At 45.8% G+C, this 18,291-nt stretch overlaps 1 protein-coding gene across 1 annotated transcript in view; it reads left to right on the plus strand.

The window, feature by feature from the left end:
- WIPF3 (WAS/WASL interacting protein family member 3) overlaps positions 1 to 18,291 on the plus strand; it is a 75,601-nt gene that overhangs the window by 32,667 nt on the left and 24,643 nt on the right. Inside the window, 1 exon segment of the mRNA XM_047095236.1 lies at positions 17,384 to 17,516. Coding sequence (XP_046951192.1) covers positions 17,384 to 17,516 — 133 coding nt within the window.

Here is an 18,291-nt window from a genome sequence, read left to right on the forward strand (position 1 = left end):
CACCGATGGTATCTGGGGCTTCCAACCCTTCCTTGACCTCCCCCCTACCCCATGACTTTGATGACTAGAGTGCTTTGATATTATGATTTTCTTTAAAGTGTTTCCATTTAAATATGAGAATCTGAAATGTTTTTGTGTGTGTATGTGGTTTATTTTTAACTGACCTTATTATTCAAAGCAATTTTAGGTTCGTAACAAAATTGAGTGGAAAGAATGGGGAATTTCCTTATACCTCCTGCCCCTGCACACGTACAGCCCCCCTCCACCCCCCTGCTATCAACATCAGATTTTTCATCAAGACTTATATTCCGTGTTTTGTTAAAGATTCAGCATCTTTGAAACTATCTCTTTGAGGGCATGGTTACCCAAAACGAAGAGAATAACCAAAGATTAGTAGAATTTTTTAAGTGCTCATTTAAAAAAATGTTTGTGTATTAATGTTTTACAGTGTCTTACATACTTTCTGCCTGTAGAAGGATTATTGGTTCCTAAAATGGGATTAAATGTACCGGAGATCAAGTGGTAGCTGGCACATCGAAGGCGGTTGACGTTTGTTGACTGTATTGACATTCTATTCCTTGACGAAGCTTGTGACTTCCAGATGCTTCGCCATCTGAACAGTCTTTGGCCTGGGAGCCAGTAGGTTGGTGGTCTTTAAATGGCTTTTCCTGGAGCTGGGGTGCAGCCCCTTCCTTAGGGTGCAAAGGTGACTTCACCGAGTTGCCAAGGCGGGCAGAGCTCCATCAGTGCAAAGGAAGGACGGTGGCTGGGATGTATCTAAATTTGCAGAAGCAATTGTTGCAACAGCCTACCTCACTCTGGTTACACAGAGCCTCATCAGTAGGCCTAATTTTAGGAGGTGTAAGACGAAAATACAGTTGAGAGGAGTGAACTAAAAATAGCCCCCCCCTTTATTCTGCTACAATTCACTCCCTCAGCTGATAAGTCTGTTCAGTTTATGCAAAATTCTTCCCCCTGTCATAATTGCATGAAGACTTTTGACAGTTATTAAGCACAACGCAAACCTCCATCTCGTTTTGATTCACTGCAGCTGTCATGACCTTCAATTTATTTCTGCCGTCCTCTGGAATTGCTGGCATTCTGTTCAACAGATGCTACTGTATTTTTAAGGGAGCATTTGAGGTGGCCCCATTTTATTAAAAATACGCAGGGAGCGTCATTAATAAGAGTACGTTGTGTGAGGCTCAGGTGGGCCCCTTCTGTGATTCTCATGACAAAAATACTTTTTGCAAAAAAAGTGGACGCTGTATTTTCATGTTAAAGAACCTAATTTTATTTTAGTGAATATTCGGAGTGTTTATTGTATGGAAGACATTGTGCTGAGCACTGGAAGCATTGATGAAGACATAACTTCCGCCTCAAGGAACTTGGCTTGGGGAAGACAGATGTATGTCAAGATGTGAAATATGTGATCTCAGCAACTGGAGTCAGAATTCTTCTTAAGGAAGGACTTGTGTTGGGAACACATCTTGATAAACCCTGGACGGGTTGTGGGGGCGGGTGGAACTTGAAAGCAGGAATGAGGCAAAAAATAAATAAATAAGAATGGCTATACCGCACCACACAAAGCCAGAGGAAGAATGTGCTTCATTCATAAGTAGTTGGGCAGAAGGAAAAGATAGTTAAGAAGGGGGATGGGGGGAAGGGGCCAGAACACTGACTTGAGGTAGGTGGCTACGGAGATGCTGGGCCAGATGAAACCCTTCTGTGTTGTGATGAGCAAAGGCCATTTGAGGGCCAGGGATGCCCAGGGCTTGATGTGAGGTTGTTGATTCTTGGATTGAAAAACCCTCCTGTTCTCCACCCACATTTCAAGTAAGTCTGCTAGGCTCTTGAATGATGTGCGTGTTTAGGGGTTTCCCTGAGGGGGTGCAAGGGGGTGGGGTGGAAGAAGAAGGGAAAGGCTCATAGAAGGCTTTGACCTGTGTTTCTGAGACCATAAGGAGTAGAGCAGAGACATGATGTGTGAAAAAAGGAACCTGGAAGCAAATGTGCCCACAAGACATAAATTCCCCTGAAACTGCAGAAATCTTTGGGAGGCTTTGGGCTTCCCAAGGGCATCAAGAAGGGCTCTGAGCCAGTCTCCTGTAGATCTCCAGGGCTCAGGAACCCCCAGTTGATATCTGCTTATCTAGGTTAAACTTCTAAAATGCGTGGCTATTATACAGTAAGTGGATGAGAGTTGAAATACAGTCAACTCTGACTCTTGGAGTAACTTGGGCTTTTCTGTGAGAGGCTTCATAGCTAGCCCTTGGAAAATAGTCTGATTTTAGTTGGCAGAATGGGAGGAGAAGAGTATGTCCTGCAAAGAGAATGCATGAGTATTAACAATGAGATACCAAGTGCAAGACCCATATAGGGAATGGGGAACAAGGCAGGCATGGGCAGTGGGCAGTATATAAAGTGTTGGGGGTGGGGGAGGTGAAGACATGGAATGTGGTCAGATTCTGGACAGCCTTGAACACCAGGCCTAATGAGTTTTATCCTCATCCTGTGGGTGTCTCATCTAGATCTAAAGAAAATTGGACAATCAATGTGAAAGTTTAACTAAAGAATGAAGATTCTGAAAGCAAGAGGCCCATTAGGAGACCATTTAAATTCATGACTCTCGGGGCACCCGGGTGGCTCAGTTGGTTAAGCGTCCAACTCTTGGTTTCAGCTCAGGTCATGATCTCAACAGTTTGTGAGTTAGAGCCCTGCGTCAAGCTTGGGGCCTGCTTGGGATTCTCTCTCTCTCTCTCTCTCTCTCTCTTTTTCTTTACCCTCCCCTGTTCATTCTCTGTCTCTGTCTCTCTCTCTTTCAAAATAAATAAATAAACTTTAAAAATGCATATCACTGAAATAAACAATAAATAAGTTCATGACTCTCAGACTTCCCACCTCCTCCTACACACCTGAAGGTTGACGTCCTCCCACCGCTAAGAATGGCGCTGTGGTTTAAGTGGTGTGGGTGAGAAGTGAAGAGTAAGCTCAAAATGTGGTGGTGGAACTAGAAAGGGCGGTAGGAATTAGATATGTTTTGCAAGAGAAGCTGACAGTAAGTGAAACTGACCAGCTATAGAATGTCAAGAGTGTGAAATAGGGAGTCTTGGCTTTGAGCCTATGTGACTCCAAGGAGAGTGCTGAGATCCATATCACAAGAGGTGTAAGGAGGGCAGGTGTGTGTGTGTGTGTGTGTGTGTGTGTCTACACGTGCACTCGTGTGTTTGGGGTGTGGATGGGACAGAATGAGTTTTGGGGGGATGTGTTGATTTAAGATGCCAATGGAGCCCTTGCGGGGAGATGTTCAGCAGCCAGCTGGAAGCATATGCCTGGAGCTACACACTCAGCACATTCTGAAGTGACCTGTCTATGTTGCATAAATGCCAGCAAGGTGGCTCGAGTAGATTCCAGGCGTTTCTGCTCTGCTGGCACCTTTCTGAGTCTTATCCAGCCAGTAATATGTGGAAGCATCTGGCTTTCCCGCTGCTCCTGCTCTGTTCCTGCCCATAAGAGATGCTCAGGGACTGTGTGTTGTTGAGTGAGTGAGAGTACTAAGCCTCATGTTGACAAAGCTAGAAGAGTGAGAACAAGAGTTTATATTTTTCTTGTGGATTATGGCACGGAGATACCTTCCTGTATTTACTTCTATTTGGCTCTTTGTCCGTATACATATAAATGTGTCAAATGTTTTCCCGATGAAAGAAATATAACTTTACAAAAGAGGTTTAAAAAATATAGGGGCACCTGGGTAGCTCAGTCAGTTGAGCATCCGCCTTTGGCTCAGGTCATGATCTCATGGTTTGTGGGTTCGAGCCCCAGATAGGGCTCTGTGCTGACAGCTCAGAGCCTGGACCTGCTTCGGATTCTGGGTCTCCCTCTCTCTCTGCCCCTCCCCTGCTCATGCTCTGTCCCTCTCTGTCTCTTAAAAAATAAAACGTTAAAAAAAATTTTTTTAATATATACGAAATATATAGAGTCTTAATTCTGCCATCCTGCTTATTTCCTTTTTTCCTTTGTTTTGACCTGTTAGCATAATATTTTATGCCACTTTCTGATTGTCATTTATTTTAGATATTGTTTGTTTATCATTTATTCATTCTGGATATTGTCCCCCTAAAGAGCAGCAACCTGAAACTGTCTGTTTTTTCTTTTTTTTTTTCTTTTCTTTTTTTAGAGAGAGAGAGAGAGCACAAGTGGGGGAGAGGGAAAGGGAGAAAGAGAGAATCCCAAGCAGGCTCCACGCTCAGTGCAGAGTCCGACACAGGGCTTCATCCCCATGACCGTGAGATCATAATCTGAGCCAAAACCAAGAATCGGACGCTCAACCAACTGAGCCACCCAGGCGCCCCCTGAGGCTATGTTTGTCGAAAATTTTAGACCAAAAGTCAGACAAATACAAATTGAATTCCTGGCATGCAGCAGCCACTGGGTCGAAGTGGTGAAAAATGAAGGCATTCACACTTACCCCTCAGGGTTGCTGGGAAGGCACACATGTCAGAATAGGAAATATTTGTAATTATAGGACTACATTAGGCACAGAGCAGGCAGGTGAGAGAAAGACCCACTGGGGTTTTCAGAAAGTACTTCATGGAGAAGGTGTATTTAAACCAGCGGAGCCACTGAACATTCTCACCCAGAGGAGGGACTGGTGAAAATGGCGTCTGGGAAAGATTTTCTGGTTGTAGGGTAGGGGGTGGTGGGATGGGAGAGGGAATACCCAGAGTGTTTTGTAGGGATTCAGCCATGCAGTAGTGGGGAGAGCCTGGCATGGTTGCCCAAATGGGAGGGGATGTTATTCTAGCACTCCGTGGTTTCCACAGGCCCCCTGGGGGTTGTCATTCAGAGTGCTTTATTCTTCCCAGGACGTGTTCCTGTTGGCTGCTTTGCACGCAGTACCTCCTGGCCGACTCACCTTATTCCATGAAGGTGTCACGCACATCCAAGCTAGACGGTTCAGAACTAAACTTAAGTTCAAGATGAGGCGGGGGCGGGGGGCGCGGAATGTCAGCCTTTCTTCTTAGGAGGAACATGAGACATGGTTGTTTCTGGGTGTTCAAATTTACTCGTATTGTAAAAGAGTCGCTCTAGGGCCATGAAGTGATAAAGGGTCAGAGAGTCCCTCGGGGGGTAGACAAGCGTGGCCACTGGGGCTGAGAAGGACCTGGTCACTTGTTGCCCTCAGGATAATGTTATCTCTGTTCTGCAGATGAACAGAAATCAGAACTTGGTGAGGAGCCCAGTGGGCACATCAAATTAATACATGCCCGTGGTTTAGAAAGGAACCAGTGCAGAAAGGCAATGATAACAGAAGAGCGGCAGCATGAGTCCCGAGTTTAATGTTCACTTTTTGGTGGGGGAAGTAGGAGAGATGATAAATCTGTTGGGATGTGTTGAGTTGAATGGAGGGAATCCTCTGGAATCCTTATTTTTAACTGTAAGGAAAGGCTGGCTCCCACTGATGCACGTCTGATGGCTTCCTCCTTGGATGACTCACTCTACCAAGATCGCTTAGCCACTGGCAAACTGAACTCAGATGCTTCCTTAAGTGTTCACTTGGCCAGAAGAGAACAGTAGCTTGTAGAACCTGCCATCGAGCCCAGCCTTTTCCACTATGCCATACTACCTTCTTGCCAACATGCCGGTGACGATGCTTTTAGCGGCCCAACGGCGTTAAAAGAAGTGGCCCAAGGGAAACAAAGGATGTGAGCAGCATGGACCACAGAGCTATCAGGCAGGGTGTAGAGAATCACCTATTGGACAAAGAAGGATTCCTTGGTTGCCCCTCTTCATCGACAGGGCCCGGAAGTAGAGTGCGGTCCTAGGGTGATGACAGAGCTATAGAAGCACATACCCAGAGCAGTTCCGGTCTGGTGTCCTAGGGGCCAACCAGAGAGGTGGGGAAGCAGGTTCTGGAATGGATGAGAATATCACCAGATCCTGACGTAAGACCCTCTCGGTGTTGGTCAAGATCCATTTACATTATCATCTATGACAGGTACAAAGCTTTGAGAACATCTTGAGCTTTCCAGAAATTTCAGAATCCCCCCCCCTCGGTTGGTATTCGTGCCCTTTCATATTTGAGCAGTGTTCAAAATCTTTATCTGTTTCAGAGTCAGCAAAGGGAGGCCAGAAGCTGAAAACCCCTGCCTTTCGCCCTGCAGCCAGCAGGGGCGTGGAAAAGGAGAGTAGGGGGCTGACTCTTAGAAAGAAAGAGGTGGGCCAGTATGGTCCACCCACAGGAGGTTCCATGTTACCTGACGAGGGAGTTTCAGGTACAGGCTGTTTACGGTTGCGGGTATCAGCCTCGGAGCTAGGGTTACCCTGTGCAGTTTCCATTTTAAGTGCCCTCCGTCGTACTCCTGCCAAGACTGTCGCTGGCTCACGTTTGAGGCACCAATCAGACTGCTCTGAGTCCATCACTCAGCCCTGGCAAAGGCCTAGCACTTAGCTCTTCGGGCCCCAGCCTTCTACGCAGCAACACCTGCCCTTCCTTTTCCTTCCGATACCCCCTCCCTGCCCCCTTCTTCCTGCGCTGGCTGTCACACTCCTTGTCAAGCAACATCTACCTCGGTCACAGGCCAGAGGATAATCGGACCACTCCCCCACCCAGCTGCAGGCTTACCATGCGTTCCTGGGTTTTCACCTTCAATATTTGCCCGGGTGGTGTCATTACTAAGAGACTGTAGGGCCTGGTGGCCAAGGGACCCTGACTTGGCCTGGCCTCACCTTTCCGCTCTGCCCTCGCTAGCAGTAAACAGTGCACCTCATCTGTAAAGTGGACATAACCCCCTTAACAAGTACTTACATCATGGGGTGGGCGGGGCAAGTGCCTTTTACATGAGTTAATACATGTCAAGCCCTCGGAACGATGCCTGGCGCGCGCAAATGCCTTCCCGTTTCTTTTCCTCATTGCCGTTGTCATTGTTGTCACCCTATGCATGCTGCGGCCTCTGGACCCAGACTCCAGAGTGACCCGTGTGCGTAGCGGAGTAAAAAGAAGTAACCAGGTCTCAGGGAAAGTTGTCTATTTCAAAAGGAAGAGAGGAAGGAATCCGAGGTTTCAGCTGGGGTGAATGAGAGAAAGCCTTTAACGGAAACAGGGATGCCGGAGTGATGTGCTCCCTTTGACAGCGGTGTTAATTTATTAGTTTGCAGATAATCTGGTGGGACGAGAGCATGTTTCTTTTTGGTGGTTCTTTTGGTCTGGAAAAAAAAAAAAAAGGAAGGTATGAAACCTCAACCTGTTTTTGAGACACTGTTCAAACTATGATTTATTTATTAGCAATTCCTGGTGCCAAGCCCTGGACTCCTAATGCTGGCCTCTTTGTTTTTTTCTTTTTTCTTTCTTTTTTTTTTTTAAGTTTCAAGGTTGTTGTTTCTGGGTCCGGCCAAGGTTTTAAAATCAGGTTTTCTCATCATTTAAATTTTAGTCTTAAAAGCCTGGGAATATGGGCATCACTGAAAAAGGGAGATGGGTGCTGAATTCAATTCCCATCTCTCAGGACAGAGTAACCAAAGGTTAAAAGGGGTGAAGACAGCTTGAGGAATAGGGGCTTCAGCATAAAGGCAGCAGCTTCCCTTCCTGCCCCTGCATGAGCAGACAGATGTCAGAGAGCAAGGGGCTAAGGTTTATATAAAGTTCATTTGAATGAAGTGCTGATAGATTACTCACACAGTTTAAAAAAAAATAAAAGAGCTGGTGGGGCGCCTGGGTGGCTCAGTCGGTTGAGCATTCCACTTCGGCTCTGGTCATGATCTCGCAGTTTGTGAGTTCGAGCCCTGCATCAGGCTTTGTGCTGACAGTTCAGAGCCTGGAGCCTGCTTCGGATTCTGTGTCTCCCCCTCTCCCTTTGCCTCTCCCCCGCGGTGCGCTCACTCACACTCCTCTCTTTCTCTCTCTCTCTCTCTTTCTCAGAAATAATAAATGAGTAAACTTTAAAAAATAAAATTTAAATTAAAAAAAAAAAAAAAGCTAGATGTGCCGGTACTAAAAGGGGAATGGCTTGGTTTTTGCATGCAAAGAGTTTCCACTCAAAAATAAGGGGAAATGCAAAACAAATGATCTCACTTCCAGAGAAGTGACGGTTGGTCTTTTAGCTCTTTTGTAATTAAATCCGGACGCACCTTAAACAAACCTTAAGACTGTGGTGGTAAGATGCTTTCCTCAGGGGAAAGAGGCGGGGAGCAGAGCACCTGGAACTCAAAACGCAAAGTTCTGTGACAAAACATGAGATGTCCAGATTAGGAGGTTGGATGAGTTTTATGACCATGTTCTACAGCAGCTGGGACAGGTATCTTATCAGTGTAGCCACGACATGGGTTTCCAGATACACAGATTTCCAAGAACTGTACCTGGGACCTGAAGAGTTTAGTAGGATGTGACGGGAACTCTGGCGCTGGATATTTTTATTGTTTTAATTTGGGTACCGTTGACCTTGTTGGAGAGAAGAAACAACAGCTGAGCAAGCACTGCCATCAGCACTGTTCCTGGGAATTCGGAGACCCAGGCTTCTGCCAGACCCTCCGTGCAAATTCTGGCAATGCTGTCCAAAGTGAACTACGTCCTGCACCTCCTCATTGCTGGGTGTTCATCTGGACCTTCAGACATTTTTTTCTCGCTTATCCTTAACCTCCTACTCCAACGACCAGTTGGCCTACAGCCACCATTTGTCACCGACAAACTGTCCAATTCCAGGACACCAGTATGCATGGATAGCAGTTTCAAAATGGCTAGCCACTCCCTCTGTGGGAAATAACACTATCATATAGAGTCTGGGATTTCTATAGAATTCATTGACCTTAATTCTTAAAAGTTTTGATTCATTTACACATTTACTTGTATCACTGCCTTTTTTTTTTTCGTACGACACACGGTGAGATTATTTCATTCATTTGTAATACTCTTGGATAATTTTGTCACATTCTGCATTCTTTCCTGGGATATTCCAACTTCTTAAATGATTATTTTTATTTGTGTCCATACGGTTTACTGTTTACGCTATAAGAGTTTGTGGGTTTTGACAGATGCGTAAAGGCAGTTGTCTGTCATCAAAGTATCTGGGAAATGTGTCACCGATTGGGCCTCCCTGCTCCAAAGAATGCCTGATATGTTTACCTTGACCTTGTCTCTAGTTTTGCCTTTTCTAAAACGTCATATGAATGGAATCCCAGAGTAAAGGTAAATAAATAAATGAGGGGAAAGAACAATATACAAAAACTTTAATATTTGAGGGGCGCCTGGGTAACTCAGGTTAAGCGTCTCTTGATTTGGGCTCAGGTCATGATCTTCCAGTTCGTGGGTTTGAGCCCCACATCGGGCTGCATGCTGACAACATGGAGGCCACTTGGTGTTCTCTCTCTCCCTCTCTCTGCCCTTCCCTGTTCATGTTCTCTCTCTCTCTCTCTCTCTCTCTGTCTCTCTCAAAATAAAAAGATAAAACTTAAAAAAAATTGTTTAAACCTTTAATATGTGAAAGACCTGAGTAGTGCCATAGAGAATTACAGTGTGCTTTGGAGAGGATGTGTGGATCATATAAGGAAAAGATTGATTTGGAGAAGCTTACAAGAAAAAAGATTTTGTAAAGTAAATTTGGTTTTGATATAGAGTTTAAAAGAGAAACACAAGGTTGGGAGGTATGGCAGGGCTGGGGCCAGGGGTGCGTTCCCAGAAGAGGCAGAAACGTGAGCAGAGCCTTGGAAGTAGAAAAGGAACGCGGGAGAAATCTGGAGCAGTTTTAATTCCTCGAGAAATACAAAAGAAGGTTGAAAGAGTCCTTGGAGGAATGTGGCTGGATTCCTTGATTTGGGGCAGAATGGAGAGTCACTGAAGCATTTTGAGGAGAGTCAGACAATGGGTGCCTTAAATGCAATTATCTGAGGGTGGCCTTGAATAGACTGGGATCTGAGTTGTGGAGACCAGAGGATCACATCCAGAAAATAAATAACAAAGAATGCAGTTTTACCCTGCTATCCAAAGGTGGAGTTCCTTTGAAACATTTTGTAAGCCAAAATGTTGTAAACTCAGGCACCAATTACCATTCGTGTATATAGGGCCACTTTTGAGCATTCCCAGACCCCAAATACAACCTCTCTTAGGCTTTTCTGATACCTTAGGACACGTCTGACCAACGGGCACACAAAATAAATCAAGACAAAGCACAGGTGCTCACAGGCACAGTTCAAAGCTGTGGCGGCTTGCTGCTGAGATGCTGAGTGTGGTTCTCAGGACGGAGCTTGGCGGGGCGGTTCTCGCCGCTCGGGGTGCACGCCGCCTCTGTAAGGCTTGTTGCAAAACCAACACTGCGCGCTGTTTTCGCTTTTCACCTTGCTTCGTGGAAGCAAAAATCCTTTTCTGATTTCTTTCATTTAGTCAAAGTAGGCGCTAATGTAGGTCTTTTGTAAAAGTGATGTAGTGGGGACTTTCAAACAGTGGGGGATACCTATATGTGTATGTGTGCATGTGTATATGCAATACGTGTGTTCACACGTATACAACCATATATATACACACACATGTAAACACACACACATAGACACACTCCCTGACAACAGGATCCTGGCGGTCTCACCCATACTGAGTCCCCAACTCCTAATCTAATGGCACAGAGTCGGCACTCAGATCTTAAATATTATTGAGTCACATTAATAACCAACAGGTTTGCTCTATTATTTCTGTTTGCCCTCTTTTCAGGGTCCCTCTCTCCAGCAACTTCTGTAAACTACTCACAGATTCATTTTGCTTGGATGCGGATAAAATAGCTTTTTATTTTATTTTATAATTTAAAGCTGTGTTTTTGCCCAATGTCCCATCCACTATCTGTCTGTCGGCTGCCTTTTTAAATGTATGGCTCCGGTGTAGTTCAATATCTACTCCCTGCCTCTGAAACCCATCCCACGGGCCCTGTTGATACACGCCTCAGATCCCTCTTTCTCCGTATTTCTTTATTGCTACTCTTTCCTTTCCCAACCTGTATTCTTCTGTTTTCTTCCGATTATTCCCTACTGAAGGAACTTGGAATTCATATTACGATCAAACTTATCAGTGTTGCCAAAACAAGCACCACAGGTAAAGCTTATAATTAGGGAGGGACTGCCATATAGTGGAACTGCTTAGCTGGTGTGGGTAGGAAAATGCTGGCATTTATAGGTAAACTCAGCTTACAGAAATGCAGTTAAGCCCAGCAGAGCATATTAATGGAGGCTTTGAACTTTTTGTCCCAAGTGAGATGGAAAAACACTGCAAGTTTTGAGCAGAGTGACATAATCCGGGTGGCAGGTGCTCTAAGGGTGAGCGTGTTGCTCTAGGAACAAAAAAGGACTCTTCACCTGGCCTTCCAGGATCAGAAGTCCTCCTGGAATATAGCCAAGAGACAAGTGTAAAAAGAGCAGAGAGATTAGCTCAAGCAAAGGCCCAGGGGTGAGCTCCAGCAGGGAATGCTGGAGAAGTGGAGGGCCTCGCACAGTGTGAAGGTATTTGAACTTGATCCTGAGGGCCGTGGGGAGCCAGCAGAAAGTTTTGTGGTGGGGAAGGCCATGACAAGCGACATGTCCCTTATACAGTTCATTCGGAGAGCTGAGTGGAGGAGAGCAAGAAAACAGGAGGCATGAAGACCAGATGATGGAATCCCAAGGTGATGGTGGCCTGTGTAGGGGTGAGAAAGTTTTCCTTTTTTTCCCCCTCTAGGTTCTTTGGCTGGTGTACTAATTAAGTTGACATGAGACAGAGTAACGGGAGAGAAACGAGTTTATTTTGAATGTACAGAAGCTCATAGAAATAGGAAATTCAAGAAAGTGGCCAAAGCAGGCAGCTTGTAGACCTTTTATTTTATTTTTTTTCAACATATGAAATTTATTGTCAAACTGGTTTCCATACAACACCCAGTGCTCATCCCAAAAGGTGCCCTCCTCAATACCCATCACCCACCCTCCCCTCCTTCCCACCCCCCATCAACCCTCAGTTTGTTCTCAGTTTTTAAGAGTCTCTTATGCTTTGGCTCTCTCCCACTCTAACCTCTTTTTTTTTTTTTCCTTCCCCTCCCCCATGGGTTTCTGTTAAGTTTCTCAGGATCCACATAAGAGTGAAACCATATGGTATCTGTCTTTCTCTGTATGGCTTATTTCACTTAGCATCACACTCTCCAGTTCCATCCACGTTGCTACAAAGGGCCGTATTTCATTCTTTCTCATTGCCACGTAGTACTCCATTGTGTATATAGACCACCATTTCTTTATCCATTCATCAGTTGATGGACATTTAGGCTCTTTCCATAATTTGGCTATTGTTGAGAGTGCTGCTGTAAACACTGGGGTACAAGTGCCCCTATGCATCAGTACTCCTGTATCCCTTGGGTAAATTCCTAGCAGTGCTATTGCTGGGTCATAGGGTAGGTAGGCAGCTTGTAGACCTTTTAGACGAAGAAGCAGTATGTTTGTAAAGAAGCAACAAGACAAGGAAGTTTAGGCTTGGGGTAGTTCATTGGAAAAGAAGTAACAAGGTTTGTTTACACAGCCCTCTCAGCCTTGAATTCCCTATCGATGACGATAAGGTGCCTCCTTTCCTCCTGGTACAAGGAGGGTACTATTCACATGGGAAATTTATCTCCTGCAAACAGGGGAACAAAGGACGGTCAGTGTCCTTGCATTGGCGATTTCCTATGTCCCTTTAATTCAAAATAATCAATATGCCAAAGTGGTATATTTTGGAGCAGCCTGGGAGGAATGCCATCACCTGCATTAAGTCAGCATCGCAGGGATGCAGAAAAGGAACCAGGTTCCAGAGATCACTCAGGAAGAATCCGTAGGAGCTTGGGACTTGAGTAGCTGTTGGGAATGAGGAAAAGGGAAGGGTCTGAGATGGCCTCCAGGCCCCTGGGCAAGAAAGTAGCTGCCAGCCTACAGCAGTCAGTCATGCTGGGGAGGAGATGACTGCAGGGGATGTCCTTCACTGAGGGCTTGAGAATAGGAACAGATACACCTAGAGCCCCAACGAAGGGGCCTTTAATTCTGCTTTCCCGCCTGTTAAAACACAAAACTCAACTGAGTAAACATAAAGATCTAATTGGCTTTATTCAGTGATTCAGGAATCAAGGAGCATCCCTTAGAGCAAATAGAAAGGAGATGGGCAGAGCTGTACCAAGTGGTAAAGGCAGAAAGAGGGTGGGACAGGGAAGTCATAAACAAAGGAAAGGAATGTTTCAGGCAAGCAAAGGGCAAAGGGAAGGGCAGGGATCAATCACACAAATTACCTTATGGGTGCTGGTAGGATAATTCCAGATCGACTGGGGAAAGTTCACATTCCCAGGAAGGGCTGAGACTGCAGTTTTGTCTTGGTCTGCTCTCTTGGGGACAAGTGGCTCCGTTTGGGACCTGTTGTGCTGTTTTAGCCCTCCCTTTAAAGGAGGTAGCCCTGCACGAGGTACCTCTGTCCTCTAGGGACCAGTCACGGTCTGCATGCAGTGGTTCAGGAAACCAGGCTTTCGTAAAGGAGGTTAGAGGGTCCATTCTTCTTGCTTGTGGATTTTAATTGCCTATTTGGCTTTCTGAAAACGAGACCTACTGCTGTTGGATCCCAGTACACCTCCTTCTGGAACAGCCTGACTTATGCACATTTGGGGTGTCAGGAACATTGTGTCAGTTAATTTTCTGTGAAAATATTTTGTGTCTCTCTTTGGGATCACAGGCTCTCTGTGTTCTCCCACATAAAGATGGTAATGGCAGGCGGGAGACAGTGCTGGCTGTCCTGGGGATTCAGGTTTGGTAACGGGATCCCAGGACGCTGGCTGCTGAGAGCTGTCTTCCCCCAAGTTTGGAGAAGGCGGGAGTGGGCTGAGGGCCGAGGTAATGGGCAAGCAGTGTGCCTGGACACCCGAGAACTAATTTTAGGTTTAGCAGCCACATTGGAGAATGTACCTTTAGGAAGCTGCGAGGTTGACATTGTGCAAATACGATAGGATTTAGAGCATCCTTGAGATAGACAGCCTGCCAGATTTGGATTAACTGGCTGGGGTTTTTTTAATTGGTGTTTCTCACAGAAATCGGCATGAATCAGACAGATGCAGTAATGGCATATGGCAGCAAAGCGACAGACAGCAGGACATGCAGCTCAAGGTTTTGATCTGGGCTGGACTGCCATCCCCCACCCCATCCCTCCACTCCCCGCCCAAACCCCACTGGAACCTGATGGACTCATTTGCTGAGATGACAAAGGGACATGCAAACGCTTTTATAATTTATCGAGAGGGGAGGACAGACACTTCACCACCTTGGCCTGGTCAGAACTATCTTTGTTTTTGTCTTTGTGATCTTACTGGCTCACTTGGGTTCTTCAGCCTTTGCACGGCTCGGGATGGGCTAATTTGCATTGCTCTTCTGCTACGTGGCATCTTTTTGGGGTTCACGCTATTGCATTTGGAGCTCACTACTGGGGAACTGAGTCCACAAAAGGTTTATGTGGAACTCAGCAAATTGCCACACTCAATAACAAGGTTAAGAAAGAACAACAGCAAACATCGAAGGAATGTTTTGGTTTCGGGTGTGTGTGTGTACACACACGTGCACCCTTGCACATGCACGTGGGGCGAGGGAGACATGTTTGGTGGCTATATTTGTCACAGGACAGGTGTCCAGGAGTGGCTTTCTCTCTGTTGATTATATTTTTAGTGAGTTGCTAATAACCAGGATTTGCAGAGAATAAAAGAACCAGTGAATATTTGGAAATCTTTCCTTTTCTGTTTCTGTGCCCTGTAACCACAGTAACAAGACTTCATAGGGTTTTTTAAGAAGCAAATTATGATTGAATTGCTAATAAATATTGCAGATGGCGTAGAAACGACTGCCACTGAGTAACACAGTTTTCAGTGTGCAAATGAATATGTCCTTAGATGTCCTTTTGTGCAAAACCCATGAAGACTAAATCTACATGGTCCCCTTAGCCCTGAAGTTATTCATTCTGGACCTCACCAGAGAGGACGGACTGATGCCATATCCATATCAGGGGAGGGAGAGCCCTCTAGTGGAAAATCATCAGGGTAGACAGTACAGCAGGAAAGAAAGCCAAGAAGTCAAAGAAGAAATGTTCCATTTAGTCCCGCAAGTTGAACTGCAGCATGTAAACATGATGTGACTCGCCATGTCCTCCTGCTGACTTGGAAAATGTTTATCAAAAAATCTTGGCATGTGGAATCATCAAGAATATATTGAGGCCTGTGCTAAGTAGGTACTCAAAGTCATTATCCCAAGGGCTCTTAATGTTCTTCATAGCCCTCACCTAAAAGGTTTGGGATGGGCAAGATCAGGGTGTAGGGGGACACATTTTGGTGATAAATTAAAAAACCAAGTTTAAATTAGATGAGATGATCGGGGGCACCTGGGTGGCTCAGTTGGTTGAGCGTCCGACTTCGGCTCAGGTCACGATCTCGTGGTTCATGAGTTCGAGCCCCACATCGGGCTAGCTGCTGCCAGCTTGTCAGGGCAGAGCCCACTTCAGATCCTCTGTCCCCCTCGCTCCGCCCCTCCCCAGCTTGAGCTCTCCCAAAGATAAATATTTGAAAAAAAAAATTATATAAGATGACCCACTCGCCCACAGCGGGATTATTAGCGACAAGGTTTGTTCCTGGGTCCAGCTACTTCTTTGAACAGAAGAACACACCGTTCTAACCCTTGCCGTCCCCAAGGCTGTCACCTGAGTTGAGCCATGACTATCATTATAATGCACTGTGTTATTTATCTTGTAACTAGGAATAAAGCTCCAAAGCGCTTTCTCTCCCTAACCTCTGAAAATAATACATGTTGAGATTGTGATGCTAGATTTTTGCAAAAGTTTTCATACCCTCTTGACTGGGTCATGATATTTCCCTTGGCCTTTTATTCCTGCCATGAACTACTTGTAAATAAAATGAGAGGAAACTCTAAAAGATTTCAAAACTTGGCAGTTTAAAAGGATTTATGGATATTAATGGTTTCTATCGATAGACTTTAAAAGCATGTTGTGTGAGAAATGCCCTGTTGTACGTGTGCATTAATAATGCTTTCTAAAAACGTGTATCATCAGGGCTGGGGCCCCTTGCTCAGCTCTGTTACTGACTATTGTCCATGAGCCCCCGCCCTTCAAGGGTTCAAAAAGCATGTTTCCGGGCAGCAAGAACCCAGCTTTGAAGCTTATGTCCTTCAAAGTTCATGGAAGATACATCACCAGGGCAGTAGAGGCAGCCAGTGAAAATACACCCTCAGCACATTTTAGCTAAAACCACAATTGCCTTTGTTTCTAGTCTGTGACACTGGAGAGTCTCTGACTAAATAGCCAACAAAGCTGGATTGTCCTTTTCTGAACGGAAAATGGCTACAGCAAGGATTTGTAAATCCTGTCTCTACTTCGAGGACCATCTCAAGGTCTCTTACCTTCCTTTGCAGCCTGGCAAATATGGCCACTTCTGAACTCTCGGTGACCTTCCTCTCTGTGGGACTTGCATCATATGTTTACGATGTCATGGCTTAATTCCATGCATGTGTGCCCTGTCTCCCTGGCACACCCACAATGCCTTTGAAAGCAAGGTCAATGTACTCTACGTCCTGAGTCTAGTTCACGCGCTCATTCATTCGTCTGGTAGCCGCTGTGCCTACCTGTGGCCAGGTCCTGTTATACCCTCTGGAAATAATTCGTGAACAAAACGAACAAGGTCTTTTTCCTGACAGAGTCCTCTGGGGGTGGTGAACCCTCAACTCGTAACCACAGATGGAAATTTTCCACGAGGAGAGACAGATACAAGTTTACGTCAGGCGATAGAAGTTAGCAGAGGAAAAAGGAATAGGGTACCCTTAGAGAGAACACTGGGTGGCCTTGCTTAGATTGGGGGGGGTCAAAAAAGGCCTCTGAAGTGGTGCTATTTAAGCCAAACACCGAAGACACATGGCCTCCCCCAAATAGCAAGAGCTAAGAAGTATTTCTGGCTTTGAGAAATGTTTAACTAGATCTCGGTTCACATGGTATAAACCTTCTAACTGTGTTTCCTCCGGACTCTATCTTCCAGCACAACCCAACCCCTCCTCTTATTTGCCACCAGCCTACATATGTTCTTTCTGGTGCTCCCTGGTTCTACAAGCCCGTGGAGACCCCTACCATGTCAGCTCACGCGAAAATGGAAGTGTTTAAAAAAAAAAAAAGAACAACGAGATTCAACAGAGTAAATGTTAAAGATCTTATTTTATCCAGCGATCCATGAATTGGGCTGCATCCCATCCAGCAGAGAGAAGAGAGCCCCAAGGAGCTGTGCAAATCGAAAGACGTTTACAGGCAGAAAGGAGCCGACGCAGGAAGTTATACTAGCAAACAGCGGATTGTGTTATTACGTGCGGTTCTAATCGGATCCCTCTTATTCCCTTACAGGTGGGTACAGACGCTTCCAGCTTGAGAAAGGCAGACCCCAAAGGTCGGAGCGCTCTGTTGGCTGATATCCAGCAGGGAACTCGCCTACGGAAAGTCACACAGATCAATGACCGCAGTGCCCCACAAATTGAGAGTGAGTGAGTGGCGGGGCTAGGCCTGCTGTGAGGCGAAGGCAGGCCATGGGAGGCTCAGCCAGGCACCGCTGGCCTGCTCAGGGAAGTTACCCAGCACCCACTCTGGGCCATAGCAGACTTGCTCAATGCACAGGCCACGTGGGTGAGAGAATCGGAGCTTCCTTTCCAGGTCGGCAGATGATCCATGGTGTATCTTCTACCCCTGTGCAAACGCTAAACAAACAAAAACGTGGTGGGATAGCTTCTTTTTAACCGTGACAAAATCCACATAATATAAAATTCACCGTGTTAAGCACCAAAGCGTCCAATTCCGTGGCATTTACCCATCCACAGTGTGGGTGCGGCCATCACCCCTGTCTCGTTTCAGAACGTTTTCATCACTCCACAAGGAAACCCCGCGCCCGTTAGCGGTCACTTTCCATTCTGCCTCTCCCCCCATCCCTGGCAGCTGCTAAATCCACTTTCTGTCTCTATGGATTTGCCTCTTTGGGCTATTCCTATAAATGGAATCATACACTCTGTGGCCTTTTGTGACTGGCTCCTTCACTTAGCACGCTGTTTTCAAAGTTCATCCATACTATAGCACGTGCCAATGCTTTACTGTTGACTAATATTCCACTGTCTGGCGATTTCACTTTGCGTTTATTGACCGTGAGATAACCTCTAAAGATCACCTACCCTGCATCCTCATAGCCCTCAAACTCAGTGAGAGAAAAATTAAAGTGTCATCATTAAAATATGCCACGTTTTTGTTTTCACGAGGAGAAAGATGTA

Source organism: Lynx rufus, unplaced genomic scaffold (assembly GCF_022079265.1).
Source record: "Lynx rufus isolate CCGP_SWC_20201006 ecotype Redwood Valley unplaced genomic scaffold, mLynRuf1.p SCAF_4, whole genome shotgun sequence".
NCBI lineage: Eukaryota > Metazoa > Chordata > Mammalia > Carnivora > Felidae > Lynx > Lynx rufus.